The sequence below is a fragment of the Haliotis rubra genome, unplaced genomic scaffold, assembly GCF_003918875.1.
Source record: "Haliotis rubra isolate DU_JTF1 unplaced genomic scaffold, ASM391887v1 Scf110, whole genome shotgun sequence".
NCBI classification, from domain to species: domain Eukaryota; kingdom Metazoa; phylum Mollusca; class Gastropoda; order Lepetellida; family Haliotidae; genus Haliotis; species Haliotis rubra.
In genome coordinates this window covers 267,350-285,468 of record NW_025765004.1, presented here as the reverse complement: position 1 = coordinate 285,468, position 18,119 = coordinate 267,350, and the positions used below count along the sequence as shown (strand labels likewise).

Below are 18,119 nucleotides of genomic sequence, written 5' to 3'. Positions count from 1 at the left end.
AAGATGATATCACACATTTCTATCATATAGTTTTACAAAATTCACACTGTTTTTGATGGTACTATCATTATTTTTCTTGTGAGCAATAAAACCCAAAAAACCCTTAGCCGTGTTACTGTACAGAACTCTTAATGATGCGGAGTGTGTCAGTCACTAGGCAGATGCTGGCTTGATTAGTCTCGTGTGGAGGCACAGCACCATCAATTATTAACTTCCCTACTATAATGAATTGGAGGACCAGTTTTGGTAGATCTGCTCAGGCCATAAGAAATAATCACTGACACCAGGCTAAGTCTTGTTGCCATGGATACACAGTGATCAAGAGATTAGGCATATATTTACATGGAAATCTGGTTGAATGATATGCCATGGTTTTCATCATTTTGGTATGCTCTATAGAAATTCTGTAATGCAGCAGTCCTCTTAATGATGTGGTTTCTTATGTACACACATGATGTAAGCAGTTTGTTTTGATTAATCACCCAGGGTATTGCTCGGTTTCCCCACAGGGCAGTATTTGGTCCCCAAGTCTTTAGTATATATGGTAGTAAAATTCCTAATTTGAATTAAACAGTTCTCAGTTTCTCAGAATGCCATCAGTCATCGTCTGGCTGTATTAGTGTGTCATCATACCCTGATAACAAGGTGGGGTGTTGTCACTATCTGTCATCATCTGGCTGTATTGGTGTGTCATCATACCCTAATAACAAGGTGGGGTGTTGTCACCATCTGTCATCATCTGGCTGTATTGGTGTGTCATCATACCCTGATAACAAGCTGGGATGTTGTCAGCATCTGTCATCATCTGGCTGTATTAGTGAGTCATCATACCCTGATAACAAGGTGGGGTGTTGTCACCATCAGTCATCATCTGGCTGTTTTAGTGTGTCATCACACCCTGATAACAAGCTGGGATGTTGTCACCATCTGTCATCATCTGGCTGTATTAGTGTGTCATCACACCCTGATAACAAGGTGGGGTGTTGTGACCATCTGTCATCATCTGGCTGTATGAGTGTGTCATCACACCCTGATAACAAGGTGGGGTGTTGTCACCATCTGTCATCATCTGGCAGTATTAGTGCATCACCATACCCTGATAACAAGGTGGGTGTTGTCACCATCTGTCATCATCTGGGTGTATTAGTGTGTCATCATACCCTGATAACAAGGTGCGGTGTTGTCACCATCTGTCATCATCTGGCTGTATTAGTGTGTCATCATACCCTGATAACAAGGTGGGATATTCTCACCATCAGTCATCATCTGGGTTTATTAGTGTGTTTTCATACCCTGATAACAAGGTGGGGTGTTGTCACCATCTGTCATCATCTGGAAGTATTAGCGTGTCATCATACCCTGATAACAAGGTGCGGTGTTGTCACCATCAGTCATCATCTGGCTGTATTAGTGTGTCATCATACCCTGATAACAAGGTGGGGTGTTGTCATCATCTGGAAGTATTAGTGTGTCATCATACCCTTGTTGTATCTATGTGGTGCTATTATCTCTTTATTGTGGCTGCTCTCCAGGGTTGTTGTATCTATGTGGTGCTATTATCTCTTTATTGTGACTGCTCTCCAGGCTTGTTGTATCTATGTGGTGCTATTATCTCTTTATTGTGACTGCTCTCCAGGGTTGTTGTATCTATGTGGTGCTATTATCTCTTTATTGTGACTGCTCTCCAGGGTTGTTGTATCTATGTGGTGCTATTATCTCTTTATTGTGACTGCTCTCCAGGGTTGTTGTATCTATGTGGTGCTATTATCTCTTTATTGTGACTGCTCTCCAGGGTTGTTGTATCTATGTGGTGCTATTATCTCTTTATTGTGACTGCTCTCAGGGTTGTTGTATCTATGTGGTGCTATTATCTCTTTATTGTGACTGCTCTCAGGGTTGTTGTATCTATGTGGTGCTATTATCTCTTTATTGTGACTGCTCTCAGGGTTGTTGTATCTATGTGGTGCTATCATCTCTTTATTGTGACTGCTCTCCAGGGTTGTTGTATCTATGTGGTGCTATTATCTCTTTATTGTGACTGCTCTCAGGGGTGTTGTATCTATGTGGTGCTATTATCTCTTTATTGTGACTGCTCTCAGGGTTGTTGTATCTATGTGGTGCTATCATCTCTTTATTGTGACTGCTCTCCAGGCTTGTTGTATCTATGTGGTGCTATTATCTCTTTATTGTGACTGCTCTCAGGGTTGTTGTATCTATGTGGTGCTATTATCTCTTTATTGTGACTGCTCTCCAGGGTTGTTGTATCTATGTGGTGCTATTATCTCTTTATTGTGACTGCTCTCCAGGGTTGTTGTATCTATGTGGTGCTATTATCTCTTTATTGTGACTGCTCTCAGGGTTGTTGTATCTATGTGGTGCTATTATCTCTTTATTGTGACTGCTCTCAGGGTTGTTGTATCTATGTGGTGCTATTATCTCTTTATTGTGACTGCTCTCCTTTATTGTGACTGCTCTCAGGGTTGTTGTATCTATGTGGTGCTATTATCTCTTTATTGTGACTGCTCTCCAGGGTTGTTGTATCTATGTGGTGCTATTATCTCTTTATTGTGACTGCTCTCCAGGGTTGTTGTATCTATGTGGTGCTATCATCTCTTTATTGTGACTGCTCTCCAGGGTTGTTGTATCTATGTGGTGCTATTATCTCTTTATTGTGGCTGCTCTCCAGGGTTGTTGTATCTATGTGGTGCTATTATCTCTTTATTGTGACTGCTCTCAGGGTTGTTGTATCTATGTGGTGCTATTATCTCTTTATTGTGGCTGCTCTCCAGGGTTGTTGTATCTATGTGGTGCTATTATCTCTTTATTGTGACTGCTCTCCAGGGTTGTTGTATCTATGTGGTGCTATCATCTCTTTATTGTGGCTGCTCTCAGGGTTGTTGTATCTATGTGGTGCTATTATCTCTTTATTGTGGCTGCTCTCAGGGTTGTTGTATCTATGTGGTGCTATTATCTCTTTATTGTGACTGCTCTCCAGGGTTGTTGTATCTATGTGGTGCTATTATCTCTTTATTGTGACTGCTCTCCAGGGTTGTTGTATCTATGTGGTGCTATTATCTCTTTATTGTGGCTGCTCTCCAGGGTTGTTGTATCTATGTGGTGCTATTATCTCTTTATTGTGACTGCTCTCCAGGGTTGTTTGTCTGTTAGGTGTGTGATCCGTTTTTAGTTCCTGAACATTTTGTTAGTGAATTGCCACTGAGCCAGTGGAAAGACGTGATAGAAAACATATTAAGCTGTATGAGTTTGCTGTGTGTTTATCATGTTCCAACTGGAGTGTGTTGCACATTGCTATGAGATACTGGAATAGCTCTATTTCCCAGATGACTGCCAGTAGAGAAGAGGTTAGTAACAGGTATCTGGAGGATTGTCCCTGTGCAGGATGGTAAACATGTCCCTTGACATGCAGACAGTTGTCACACACATTTCTGGGTTTGTAAACATGTATTTCAGTAATGAAACTGGTGTCCGATATGGGTTTGAAATATTTTGTTGGTGATAGTTCTCCATTGCAATTTTGTATAAAAGTAATGCCATGAAGACAAGCAATATTGACCAAGGTAAAATGGATCATATCTTCTATAAATATGGGTTCATATCTGAGCAGGAGAAATATTACCATGGCATTTAGACAGTCTGAAGTTGATACAGTTCTCTCATAGACTCTGATCATGTCTTACAGATAGGAACGCTATTTTCTGTGTCATTTGGAATATGAGTGTTTCTCTGGCCTAGATAAATAGCATCTCCCAGCTCAAGATCTCTCATTAATATCTCATTAATCTGATGTGCGGATTCCGCTTACCAATTTTCAAAACTCCTTTCAGCTACTGCCTGGACCCACTTGTACCTTAGAAGGAACCTGAATTACCACTGATATGAACTAATGAATCATATTGAGAGATATGTAGCAGGAAAGCAAGAGGAAAATAATTTGAAACAATGCCAATCTTTGAAGTGAATCTCAACAAATGTTGCAAAAGATTCACTTGTGGAGTGATGGAGGAGTGTTATATAATTCACGGATGGAAACAAGCAGTGGGGAATTCACCGTGTCTTTATGAGACTTGGTAGTTGTTCTTTAATGGCTGGCTGCACATCATGGACATGGCTGATCTGTAATCTAAACCTCGGTGGAATACTGACCTGAGAAACTCTGGCTCAGGAGATAATGACAATAACTTAAGACCAACACAGACACAACTAGGAGCCCAGACAGTGTTGGACACTGCCAGGTATAGTGTGTCACAGCTGGTGTGGAAGTGTATCTGTATATGTATGTTGGAGGCATCGCTGATGGTTGGGCTAACAGAGCATGGTTATAAGGCCTACTGAGACAGTTGGAGAGATCACCTGTATGCCTTGAGCTGCTTGGAGTCTAGCAGATGTAGGTATCCAGTTGTGAAAATGTTACTAGATGTGATGACTGTGTTTTGCTGTCGTCGTAGGATCCGACAGGCGGGTCTGAGTGGACTGCAGGGTGTGGTGAGGAAGACAGTGTCGGATGACTTGCAGGTCAACATCTGGGATCCTGTACACATGGACAAGATAGTACCTTCACTGCTGTACAACATGGAGGAGAGAAGGTGAGTGTGTACCTCTAGTTACCTTCACTGCTGTACAACATGGAGAAGAGGAACATATCAATGTTTTAATAAAAATATTGTACAATAAATAAAAATCTTTTTATCTATTATTCGGCTCCCACCACGTGGAGTTACCTCCTTGCTACGCATGTGCAGCCAACCAGGTAAGCACCTAGGCCCGTATCATCATTCCTTCTGCTGTCACTCAAAGCGTTCACACGTGTTCGAGTTGCCTTGCTGAATACCTCTCTTGTGAGATAAAGAATAATGTCTGAGACTTCAACTGTATGTATGGTCTTTCTTTGTTCTTGACAGAATAGTTTTATTGACTTTGCAGTCTGTTATTTCTCATTCTTTGTATTAATCTTTACGCTAGCTTTCCCGTGCTTTACGCACGTGTTGCTTTTCCATGGCGGGAAGTTTAGTGTGCCACGTGGTTGTCATATTGCGTTATTAACCAAGTATTTCTTCCCGTGGTCGCATTCACGTAATTTTCAATGTTTTGTACGTGTATATTTATGCTGCTGGCTCCGCTGTTAGCTACATGCTTGCGTGTTTGCATTCAGGTGTTTACTGGGTGTTCTGTCTGCGGGCAGAACATTCCAAGAGCCGATAAGCACGATAAGTGCTTGTGCTGCCTTGAGAAGGTGGGACACAACCCCGATGTTTGTGACCTTTGCATGGCCTTTTCTCCCCGGGCCCAGAAATGGAGGGCTGCGGATTTCCGGTTCTACAAGGAATTGCGAGAGGCGGAAGGGGAACTTACCCAGGAGGTCCCCCCGTCTAAAGCTAAAACATCCAAACCGGCTAAGAAACCTAAGTCGCATAAGACGCCTCCCCAGTCATCCCACAGTGGTTTTGATATGTATTTAATTACACAACTTTTCCAGCAGCATATGGACTCTGTGAAGTCCCTTGTTCACGAGTCGTTTGGAAGTCTCCGTCGGGTTCCTCGCCCACTCTGAGCAGGGGACCGAGAGTCCAGGGATGGGATCGCTGAGCCCGGCTCGATCCCTTAAGCCTGGAGGTGTCTGTCGATCCTTTGCCTCTGACTTCGGGTCCAGACGCCTCGGCTATCCCGGAGGGGGAGGGTTCGCTCCCAGTCCCACTCTTGGTGCTGGCGCAGGGTCCGTTGAGGATTCCTGGGGTTCCGTTCTGGTCCAGACGCCTCGGCTATCCCTGAGGGGAGGGTTCGCTCCCAGTCCCCCTCTCGGTGCTGGCGCAGGGTCCGTTGAGGATTCCTGGGGTTCCGTTCCCTGTGCCGCGGGAGCGGGGAGTTCCTTAGGCTCTTCCCTTCCCTCGGTGTCTGGGGCTCGGCCTCCCAACGGGTCGGGGTTCGGATCCTCTTTTCGAGGAGACTCGGATTCTGACTCGGGCTCGGGTGCCGATTCAAAGTATATTCCCCAAGCCGTTGTACCCACCTGTCACTCGGACTCATCTAAGTTCCGCCTGCCGGGCGAAGCCTTTGCCCCTAGGCAACCCTCGCAGACACTGCTCTGCATCTTGCCTTCCCTGGTGCAGGACGTGATGGATCTCCTCCTGGTTGGGACATGCCTCCGATTCGATTTGCCCGAACTCGTTAAGAGGTACCAGCTGGGGGACGATTCGCTGTTCTTTGTGCCGGTGGTTAACGAGTGCGTCTTCACTTCGGTCGCCCTAGGGGGAGGCTCGGCTGCCTCTGGTGCAGCCCCGGCTGCCAAGCAAGGGCGTTAAGTACCACCGTTTGCCCTTGCGGGCGCCCCCCTGCTGCAAGCTAACCGGACTTATGAGGAAGTCTATCGGAATGCCATGCAGCAGGTGCGGGTGGTGATCCATGAGGCCTACCTTTCCTCTATCCAAATGTTTGGCTCTGGAGGCTGAAGGGAGCACTGGGGACGTGTCCCCGCATGTTGTTCTGCTTCGCCAGTTGTCTGAAGTGCAGGCCCACCTAGTGCGTGACTCTTTGCGGTCTGCGGCGTCTACAGTGATGTGCGTAGTCATGTGGCTGTCGATGTCCCGCTACTTGGCAGCGACACAGCAGACCTTGCTAGCCCTTCAGTTCCGGCTGGGAGCGACGTTGTTTCCGGGGGCTCAGCAGGTCATTCGGGAGGCTGCTACTACAGCTACCTCCTTCAAGGACTCTAAGGCCTTGTTGGAGCATCCACGGGCTTCTCGCCCCGTAGCGGTTTCCTCCTCTGGGGTGCAGCCTACACTCGTGTCTGCCGGCTGGCTTCGGCCGCTGGGCAGGGGTAGGAGGAGGAGCCGTCCCGCCAAAGGTAAGGGCAAGGAGCAGTCCTCTTCGTCTGGCTCCCATCAGCCTTTTCGCGCTCACGGGAGGTCTGCCCCAACCTCCCGTTAACCCAGCAGGCTGTCGCCGTGGGTCCGTCCCAGTCAGTTCGTCTGCAAGGGACCACTCACGCTCTCTTACCACACGTCCCAGTGGAGGGCCGCCTCTCTCTATTCCTGCCGAAGTGGGAGAAGGCTACCAGCAACACTTGGGTGCTTTCCACCGTCAGTATCGGCCATTTACCAATGTGGAAGCGAGACCTGCCAGAATTCACCGGCATACGTCGCACTCCGGTGCCGTCATGTCAATTGTGCTAGATTGGCTGTCCGTTCCTACATTCTCACATCTATCGGCCATTTCCATTCAGTTGTTAACATGGAAGGCTGTATTTCTGGTGGCGGTAACATCTGGGTGTAGGGTGGGCAACTTACATGCTATGTCGGCAGACCACGCGCTGACTGTGTTCCAGCCAGATCGTGTCAGTATTCGCCTCCCGGATACTTACCGTATGAGGTCGATCACGCTTTCCATGTGACAGCTCCTATCAAACTTCCTACTCTTACCCAGCCTTCCACATCGGGGACCTCTGCAACGACCACTCACCCGTTGGATGTCCGAAAGACTCTCAAGGTCTATATCAAACAAACACAGGGGATCCGTACGGGTACCCATCTGTTCTGCTGTTATGGTGGAGGGAAGGCTGGGGTGCCGGCGAGCAAACAGACCCTGTCTCGCTGGCTTGTATCGGTCATTTGTGCTGCTTATCAGGCTTAAAGGCAAGCCTCCCCTGAGGGGTTGAAGGCTCACTCGGTCAGGGCAGTAGCCACGTCAAAAGCTTTTGCATCGGCACTACCCATTAAAGAGATGCTCTGCCGCTATTTGGAGCAGGCCTAGCACTTTTATCAGGCACTATCAGCTCGATACACATTCACGTGATCGTGCGCGTTTTGGCCGTTCTTTTCTCTCCAGTGGACAGTGTCCTGCCACCCTGACCGAGTGAGTCTTGGTTATCTGGTTCGTTGACGCTGCTTTCAATTGTGTTTTATTGATATATCAGCTGTTGTGTGATCTAACTCCTTTCAATTCTCTCCGGAGATTATGGTCGGTTGTGAGTTGGTTTTTCCCCCTTACGGTGCTCTCTAATAGATCATGATGTGTGCGGGGTTGTTTATTTTCACACTGTGTACGAATTGCTATGCTTAACCTACGAGGTCGGTTCTCAGTACTTATCCTCCCTGTCGGTTACCCTCCCATAATGCTTCTTGTGGAAGCTCCGGGACACGTGACAGGTGAGTGTTGTGGCGTCTGTTACATTATTCCTAATGATCGCTATTCATGTGTACTTTGACAGAATTCTCTCCTCCCTGGCCTCCGGTCTTTGGGAGTCTGAGTTTATGCATATATGTACCCCAAGGACGATCTCTATGAAAAAGAATTAATTAAACCTGCAGAGGTTTCCAATTCTTTGAAGAGAGTCGTCCTTGGGGTAGGGCCGCCCACCTCCCCGCAATTCTGTTCACTGATTTATTCAGCAGAAGGAATGATGATACGGGCCTAGGTGCTTACCTGGTTTGCTGCGCATGCATAGCAGGGAGGTAACTCCATGTGGTGGGGGCCGTATAATAGATAAAAAGATTTTTATTTATTGTACAATATTTTTATTAAAACATTGATACAACTGTCACAGGACATTTTTAGCTGCAGAAAATGCATATATGTACCCCAAGGACGACTCTCTTCAAAGAAGTGGAAACCTCTGCAGGTTTAGTTAAATCTACTCAGGTCTTGAAACTTTCTTCTTTCTTCAGTGTATGTTTGGAGTATGTTTGGGTTTCAATAACAGAAATCTGTAGAGAGCATAGGACAGGCTAGCCATATTCGCTGACCTAATACAGGCCACCCATTGTTAAGCTATCACTTAGGGTATAGAAATGTTTTGCACTAGTTTTCAAACATTGTACTGTTGCAATATGTTGTACTGTGCTAATTGTCCTCCTTTCCTGGACAGTGTGTTGAGCCAGGGTACAGACAGTCCCCGGGATGAGGAGAGTCCCTCCTATGCTGCGGAGACGGTGTTTCGGGACCTGGTGTGTCGGGCGTCCTTTGGCTACATTGAGACGGTGCTCAGGCCAGTGTTAATGTGAGTACATTTGTAGGATGTAGATACTTTCTGTCTTGTTTTTGTTGGGTTTGATTTTATTCTAATTCTCTGTCACTTCTCCGATGTCATGCCATGTATGTGTTGTTTGACAAGCAGGGAGTATTAGAGATTCACTTTTCCATATTGACAGGTCAATTTGCAGACAAAAAAGTTGTGAGATTTGTTTTGGTTTTGCTGTTTGTGGGAAACAAGTGAAAGTGAGCACAATTCATTTTCCTCTTGTTGTGTGTACCTGAGGAGGGAGTCCTGGAGACGGCATGACACATCGTGGGATGATATAGTGGGGAGGGTCATTGAGTACAGGAGATGAACTGTTGCCGAGTGACTGTAGGCACAGTTGGAATAGACAGTGAATATTGATCAAAAGCTGCCTGTGAATGAGTGGCAAGGATTAAAGAGGATGACTGGCAGAAATTCTGTCCAGTGAGAACATTGTGATGAATCACTAATACATGGTGTGTTTTTTTAATGTGTGTGTAAGATGAGGCTGGCTTGCTCTTAATATTCCTTGGCTGTTGCTCACTGGATCATCACATACATGTCTCCCATGGGTACCATGGCGACCATGTGTGGGAGATGGCCTGGCTGGTTTGGAAGGAGAGTTTGTCTAGAGAATGGAAGGTTGTTGGTTTAATCCCTTGCTGCATCTGAAGAAAGACATTAGAATATGTTACTTGTTACCACCTTGGTGCCTGGCGTAAGGCAATCATGTTTCAGAGGGCATCTATGCTAAACTGCAACATGGCATCTTAGTGTGCATGCACTACAACAGACAAACAGGCAGACAGATGGATGGATTATATTGTTAGTTTGGTCAGACAGTAATGCATGTTTGCCAGAACTAATTATATAACTGTATCAGTTAGGTTATTCATTACATCCATGTCAGAGCATGAGTGATAAAGTGTGCCTTTTGTCTCCAGCACCTGTTATATCAGTCCAGGCAATCATGCTGATGCTGTCACTAATCACTCTTATACACCACCTTTACTGACATACACGGAACGACAAACAAACCAATTTTGTGATTACATGCCTGGTCAGAAGGCAATTGTGCTCCACGTATATGATATAGCCAGGATCCCATACCATTTAATCTTCCTCCTGCACTCTGTGGGTGTGAATGGCGTAACGACAGACTGCATTGCTTGGGGCTATGAGTTGCCAGGTAGCATTGTGTTCACTCCAGTTCCCATGGGTCTCCTACTCTCAGGCTGTTCTACCTGAGTCTTGGTCAATATCGGCCTGCTGAAAGTACTTCGTCTCTTCCACGCATTACACACGTGGCATTGCCAAACAGACTCGATCTATACCAAACGCTTTCTGATTAGACTTCAGCATGCTGAATCAAAAATCAATTTACTTTTATTCATTTTCAAATTGCTAGGAGAAATTAAGAGCAAGGGAAAAATGCCTGCCTCTTTTATTGAGAAAATTTGATTACATCCAAATGTGAAGAGTATAAATAGGCCTAACAAGCCACTTCGGAAGCTGAAATCAAGTCACTTAAACTTTCAAAGGGAATCGCACAGTGAAACTCTTATTCTGTCATGAAAACTGCAGCTGTGAAAACATGTCTAATCATTGCAGAATTGGTCTGTGCCACATAGTTCCTGTCAGCCTTGTACTCTCTAACTGACTGATGTGTTACAGGGAATTTACGGACATCACATCTTTACATATAGGGAAAATGGATACCAAAATAATGTGCCTCCACTTTGAGCCTGAATATTTTCTTGCATGTCAAGGAATGAATTCTTCTATTTTTTAATTTGGTGCCACTTACAATTAATTTTCATACATATTTTTTAAAAATAGGGTGCACAGTCAAATTCTTCCTGTAGCATCTGTACTTTAAGATTCTGTCAGTTTGGAAACTCTATATCCATTTTTAACTAATGGCCCCTTGGCTTGTGTTGTTTGACATCAGCTGCGGCAGCGTGTTCAAGTGACCTTGTGTTGTGGCCTGTTTGTTCTCTGTGTGTCAGACACAACTTCTCTGATACCACTGGGCCCATGCAAATGAATACTGTTCAGAAGGTTTGAATCTCACCTTCAATATGGCCTTGTGAAACCTGTGTTGGCTTTTTACTCTAGTAATATTTTGTTCAAAGATAATCAAGATTTGTCACATGTAGTCAATAAAAGGCCCCACAAAGAGGTCGATTTTTGTATGTATTAGATTTAACCTTTGATTTGAAACTTGCTCTTGGGCCATGTTGTAAGTTGAAACTACTTATGAACATTACGTAGCCTTTTTTGTCCAGAATGCAATGAAATTGTAGACAGGAGTGGCTCAATACAGCAGTGTTTTTTTCACCATGTTTAACATTTTGACCCTTTTTGACCTTTGCATGTTGGCTCTTTATCCTAACATGTCTCCAAATACATGTCCTTATGTGGTAACCATCAGATTCATTGAAGAAAGAAAGATTTCAAATTGTTGTTTCCACCAGAGATGACATCTCAATTTAAATCTGATTGACAACATGGCCACCTGGCTTTCACCAATATTTTCTGGGTTTTTAAGTATTTTAAATTTTGACCTTGTTTTTGTCCTACCCTTAAACTATCTCAAACAGCATAGTTGGTTGAGCCAGTTTCCCAACATGAGGACATCATTATTTGTTCAGATCTATAGACTCTGGGGTGAGTTTACAGTCCCCACTATGATTTCAATATCCATGCTGACAGCAACTTCTTTTTTAAACATCTGTCTTTGTAACCATTTAAAAAGTGTCATTATCAGGCTAACTTGTAGAGCTATGGCACTAGTTTTGACGTTTCATTCACATCATCATTTGGTAGCTTAGGACCCCCATTTGTTGGCCTGGTCAGGTAAATCCTTTGTAATCACTTGAAATCCATGTTATTGATAAGTCCTGCCTCAATCAACTTGGTTTAATGTTGCTTGTTACTGAAAATTCATGATCATACATTGACATATCTTGCATGTTTGGTCCTGTGTGAAAACCACTGATTACCATGTGCTGGCTAACTATACTCCTGATGATGGGTACACCTCAACAGCGTCCTGTCATGGCATTTACCTTGGTGGTCTCATAGGCATAATTACTGGTGAATTGCTAGCCCCACTATGAGCACTGGTCTATCAGGCAACACCATGTCTGTAGGCAGGAATGGAGAAATCTATAAGATTTTATGAGACATATGAGCAGTGAGACATTAAATATTGGCTGGCAGAGAGGCCTCTATTACTGGATTCATATAAAAACACCAAAGTTCAGCAATAAACCTAATGTGTTTATGTCACTGAACAAACTGGCATACAAACCCATGTAGCCTGCGACCTCGTTGTATCGCGGTACTTGACATATCTGTAATCGTAAATGAAATTAAAAACTTTTAAGGCCTATTCTATTATTAAATCCGATTAACATCACATTTAATCAACACATTTGTGAAAAGAATATTATTTTAACTTTGATAATGTTTCAGCGGGAGCCATTAAACGAACGAAGCCGGTTGATATTTACCAAAGGATAGAACTCCATCGTATCGCGGTAAACACTAAAACTCAGATTGCAAGGCGAAGTAGGAACAAAAAATGAAATTGTTTAACTCACCTTAATGTGAAATCAGTTGAGGTATTTTTTTAATCAAAGGTGCACAAAACTGCATCCATTATGAAATTTTATTCAAGGAAATCACCAAACTTCCAAAATACATCATTTCATCATGATTTTCTTAATATTTGTTCATACTGTTGTTTTTTGTTTTATTTCAGGCATGATTTCAACAAGATTTCAATGCAAAATATTATTTGAAATAATGTTATAATATGAATAAATAATTATGTGAACAACAGTATAATAAAATCCTTTCTAAATTTCTAGTTTGTTAGAGTGCAAAATCGTTTTCAGTGAACAGGGATCATTTTTACGTTTTGTGTCCTTAATTGAATTACAAATTTTGGTATTCACCGGGAGATAAATAAAGCTCATGACGTCACTTCCGCTGCCTTATATGGCAACAATGAGATGCAGACGACCTAGTTCAGATCGAGTGGTGGAAGGGTCATATACGACAATGTAAATATTATAGCGTGTATTTGATGAATGGGGTTCAGACAGATTCCATTAGATTCAAGAGTTTAATGTTAATATTTCTGCTGCATAATGCTTACGAAGATTTGATACATCCTGCTGGTTTCTAAAAAGTAAACAAGCGACTGACGTCTGGCTGTCGATTTACATATGCAAATCACCGCTAGGAGGCGTGTCTTGCTCGGAAAACCCGAAATACCGTTTGCCGCGATACCATGAATGCCGCGATACAATGAGGTCCGAGTATACTTGATAATAAGCTGGGTCACTGTACCGTTCCATACACAGATATGTGCAAGTTTATGTATGGGAGCTCATCTTTAGCACTACTGTCCCTCACTGCCTTCAAACTTGACCTGTTTGTTTTCATCAAGCAGAATAAATTGAAGGCATTATTGATTACTTCAAGGAACAATGTAAGTGAGCCTCATTTGTAGCCTGAGTTAACAAGGACACACAAGTAGGCGTTAACAACAGCACACTGCTGGATCCAAATATACACTTGTTGGACTGCTGGCCATTTGTCGCCCTCCCTGTAGATCTGCATCTTGGGCAATGTCACTGACAATTTAATGAATTTATTTAACATTTGTGGCTCCGACTATTTTAGTTACTTGTTTTGCAGAGTATTTTCACATAAAAATAAAAATTGTAAAATGTAAACGACAAGTAAATGGTCAACAGTGGATTGGGGGTTGTGAAGACTGTACTTATTGGATCAGAGACTCGTCTATTGGTGGTCTCTGTCTTCTCAAACAAACAGCATGCATTGTCTCTAATATTTCATTTCACTTATATTCCTTTTCTTTTTCACAATTGCACATTGATAAGTCCTAGTATGTCCATAAGTAACAGTCAACAATAGGCTGTGAATATATGATCACTGATGTTAGCTCGAACAGAAACTTGCCTGCTAAGCTCCACTGTACATGTACAAGTGACAAGATGCTGCCTTGTTTGCCACAACATGTCCTATCACAAAATGTTCTTGTTGTGATGGTGTGTTATTTATAAACAAGGTTCTTATTATGTCTGAGGGGAGAGTTACAAGAAAATCCCTTATTACAAGTTTGAAATTATTTGAAAGAGGTGTTTCAAGGCCTCCTGTATCTCTGATAGTTTAAGATAGAGTATTATTTCATTTTCCAACAAGTCATCAGTGACAGGCACATTAATGTCAACAACAAAGAGTGGTGAAAGAACATGTCAATATTTTCTTGCCACAAAAGGTTACTGCAGTAATGGCCGAGGTGATTACAGCCCGGTTAATGCTGTGATGGCCATAATCAGGGCAATATGATGAAATTGACAGTTGCTGCAGGAGGGGCCTCAATCAATAATACAATCAATAACTTCCTTGTTCATTCCATCTCTTAATCACTTGGGTAAATCTGATGTTAGAGTTCCAACCACAGATGACTGTGTGCCAGTACTTGAGCTGGTGAAATCAGTAGCGTCCTTCATGGGGTTTTATTGAAGTAGTGTGAGGTGGGAGGGTTTTAATGACTCTACCAGCTTGTATTTCATGACATCATGCCTGTACATGACAGCCTCATGACAGCCTCATGACAGGATGTGACAGCAGGACTTGTATATAGACCAGTCCCTTGTGTACACGAATTATATATGCAATTGAACTTTTTTAGATCCAAATCCAGTTAATTTTGAACATTTCTTTTGAGCATTTCTGTAGTGACATCTATACATAATTACAAAGACATTTCTATGCTGCTATGATGAGTTAGTCAGGACATTTGTTATCCTGATCTCTCCGGACACTTCTGTTCTCAATAAGGGTCATATTTCCCAGACAGTTTATTTCAAGACCCAACTGGTTTCCATAAACACAGTACCTCAACAATATGTAATATAATGTCAACGTCTCTTGTTCCTCATACAGAGCATCACATTAAGTACCTATGTTAAATGCATATCAATAAACGATCAATAAAACACAAACATGGACTCACATTATCAATGATATGTCCAGTGAATGTGTAGAATAAGAAAACCCATGTCCCTGGTTGCAGTACATATCTGTGTGTGTCACAGTACAGCTACATAGACTGTGTATTTACAAAGATACTACAATTTAACATGGAAAAATTAATGACAAATACCTTGACATATTTGTTTCTTAACTACTAGTGGTTGGTAGTGGCTGAAGTCTGTGCCCTGTTTTCCTTACATAACATACTCACCTGCATAAGCTATTGGGTTTTGTTTGAAATTTGTTCTGATCATTTTAAGAAAGAATCAATATTTTTACGACATTACCAGTAAAAATTAAGAAGCATAGCTTTTCAGTATTTGCGTTTTAGTAATTGTCACAGTCCAAGTCATTAATGGGAAGCAACATGATACATACTGCTTCCTCCTGTGTCCATTGTCCAGGATGATATATTGCTTCATTAGAACAAGATACTGACATGGTCTGATGTTTCTTAATGTCTCTGAATGAGTGATATATAGAATGGAACCTGCATGAAACACTGCTGCAGTATTGAGTATGTGTCCCTAGGGAATAAGCGCTTTGCCTAGATCTTGGAGCTTGCAATACTACCACTCTTTGATTAGTGGCATTATACTGTATGTCCTATCACCTTGTAAGTACTGACACAAAGGGAGATCTTGTACTGATAGGGTGCAGATATACCAACGTTCACACCAAGGTCTGAGTTCATTCCTGTCATCCAGGAATCATTGTTAAAGGATCATGTCCTTCTATCCAGACACTTGTCAACATCTGTATATTTTCATGAATTTATCTCTATCACTGAGGGACTCTGGTTTAGAACCGATCTCCAGCAATTTATGTTTGTTATAAGAGGAAATCTAATGGTCAGGCTTGGTGATTTGGTGTAATTCATGTGGATGTTGCTCATAGTATTGATCACTGGATTAATGAATTCATTGCTACTCTGTTTAGCAGACACACTTTCCAAAAACAAAGCTCCACACTGTTACATTGTGCTCTCCTCCAACGTTGTGGTTGTATGTTTCAGTCACTTTGACAATCACAAGCTTTGGAGTCCCAATGTGTTTGCCATCAAGTGCTTCAAGATCATCATGTACTCTGTGCAGGTAAGATTGTTATACAGAAACAGTACTGTGTGTAGTCTCATCATCTACAGGTGCAGGAAGTGCTGGTTCAAATCAGATTGGTCTCATTTTTAATCTTTGGTCTGTGAGAACCATACCTGTGCTTGTGGCTCTTACCATTCATTATTAATTGCCATGATGTAAATGGAATAGTGTTCAGAAGCTGTGTTAAACCCAGATGACTTCACTATATCAATGTCTAGAAGCATGTGAAGAGATAATGTATTTGGTTTTGATAAAAATGATTATTTCATTATTTTGTTAGGCATGTATATTTTCATGGGTTTCCTATAACCATTGTAAACATATTATCCAGCAGCTGGACATAATGATGTCACTGAAGTAATGGGGGGGAACAGTGTTAAACCTACTGTCATTCCTTATCTATCCAGTCAGCAAAACTGTATCTTACCACCTTTATCTTGAAAAAAATAATCATATCAGTTCCAATAAAAAAACAACAAAAAATTGTTGTCAGACAGTTAGTGATGGATTGTTCTGAAATGAGGCGTGGAGTTATTAAGCTGACTGTCTGAGAGGATTTCCACATGAGACAGATGACATTTACTAACATGTACATTTCCTGAGGTGCTGACTTTCCCATGCATCTCCCAGGGCGCTACTGATATTTGTTGTCACAGTGAACTGGTGCGTCCTGGCCCGACAGTGTTGGTGTAATGGAGAACACATCGGGAGCAGCTTGCTGGCAGTAATTACTGACTGGACCAACACTGACCGGTGGCCTTCTCCACTTGCCCATGGACATACCACAATCTCCTTTATTGCGAAGCTGGCTAATAGTGTCATTACACGCACGTTTGCTGTCCGCCAGCCTTGCTCTTGTGTCTGTGGGACACTGCTACCATATCGATGGCTGTCTGATTAGCATGATCACAACTCCATGTATTCTCCCAGGTTCATGAGTTCAGCTGGCCACACTTACAATACAGTCCAAATATGTGCTGTGAATTTTATGTTTCAACTGAACTGTACAAATTTTAGATAAGTTAAGATAAGATAAGAGTGTGAAAGGTCATGCTTTCAGTCTTTTTCATTCATAAAGTCCATTCTAACATTTCGTTATGTCAAAACAAACTCTTCACAAGCTTCAAATTTGCTGTGTATTCTGTATTAGTTATACATGGATGACGACAGAATAATCGGTCGCTCAGTGCCCATGAACATGACTCACCACTTTTGACTTTAATGCACAATTTTAACCAGCATGAGCACAATTATACCATTTGGATGTATTCCTCGACTTACATTGGAGGATGCATCTCCATCGTCAGTGTATATTATACTTACCCTTGTTCAGTACCGTTTATAGAACTTTCTGGGAAAACTGATAGCATGATATCATTGGAATTCCACTTGTTCGATGAAAATGGTATCAAACGTGAACACATTTAGTACCGTATATCCCTCAGCCATATAATGTGGGAATGTGGTCATACTATGGCGATGAGACTAAAAGTGCAATTTTATTTCTTCTTCACAATTTGTACATATGTTACCTTAGTGTTTCCAGTAGAATGAAGAAGTCAGTCAATATTTGTGTGTGAAGCATCACATACATATAAGCTTTGAGATGTGCTGGTGCTTTGTCTAGATTAGGTCATTTTTCAATTCTGTTAAACTGGTGATTTTGTTGTCACAGGTGTTGATGTTATGCTGGTGATGTTTGCATATCATGTGTTGATATAAAGCAAGTGATGTTGCAATGCTTTGGCATTGATATTGCAGGCTTGTGTTGTTGTAGTTTCAAGTTTCGATGTTTAGCTGGTGAAGTTGGCATGTCGTGTGTTGATATAAGATTGGTGATGTTGGCATGTCAGATGTTGATATAAGATTAGTGATGTTAGCATGTCATGTGTTGATATAAGACTGGTGATGTTAACATGTCAGATGCTCATATC

General features: G+C 42.4%; 1 protein-coding gene across 1 annotated transcript in view; it reads left to right on the top strand.

Moving 5' to 3' along the window:
- Positions 1–18,119, top strand: part of LOC124285794 (protein EFR3 homolog B-like) — an 83,960-nt gene that overhangs the window by 37,023 nt on the left and 28,818 nt on the right. The window contains 3 exon segments of the mRNA XM_046722064.1: positions 4,467–4,604; positions 8,879–9,010; positions 16,104–16,182. Coding sequence (XP_046578020.1) covers positions 4,467–4,604; positions 8,879–9,010; positions 16,104–16,182 — 349 coding nt within the window.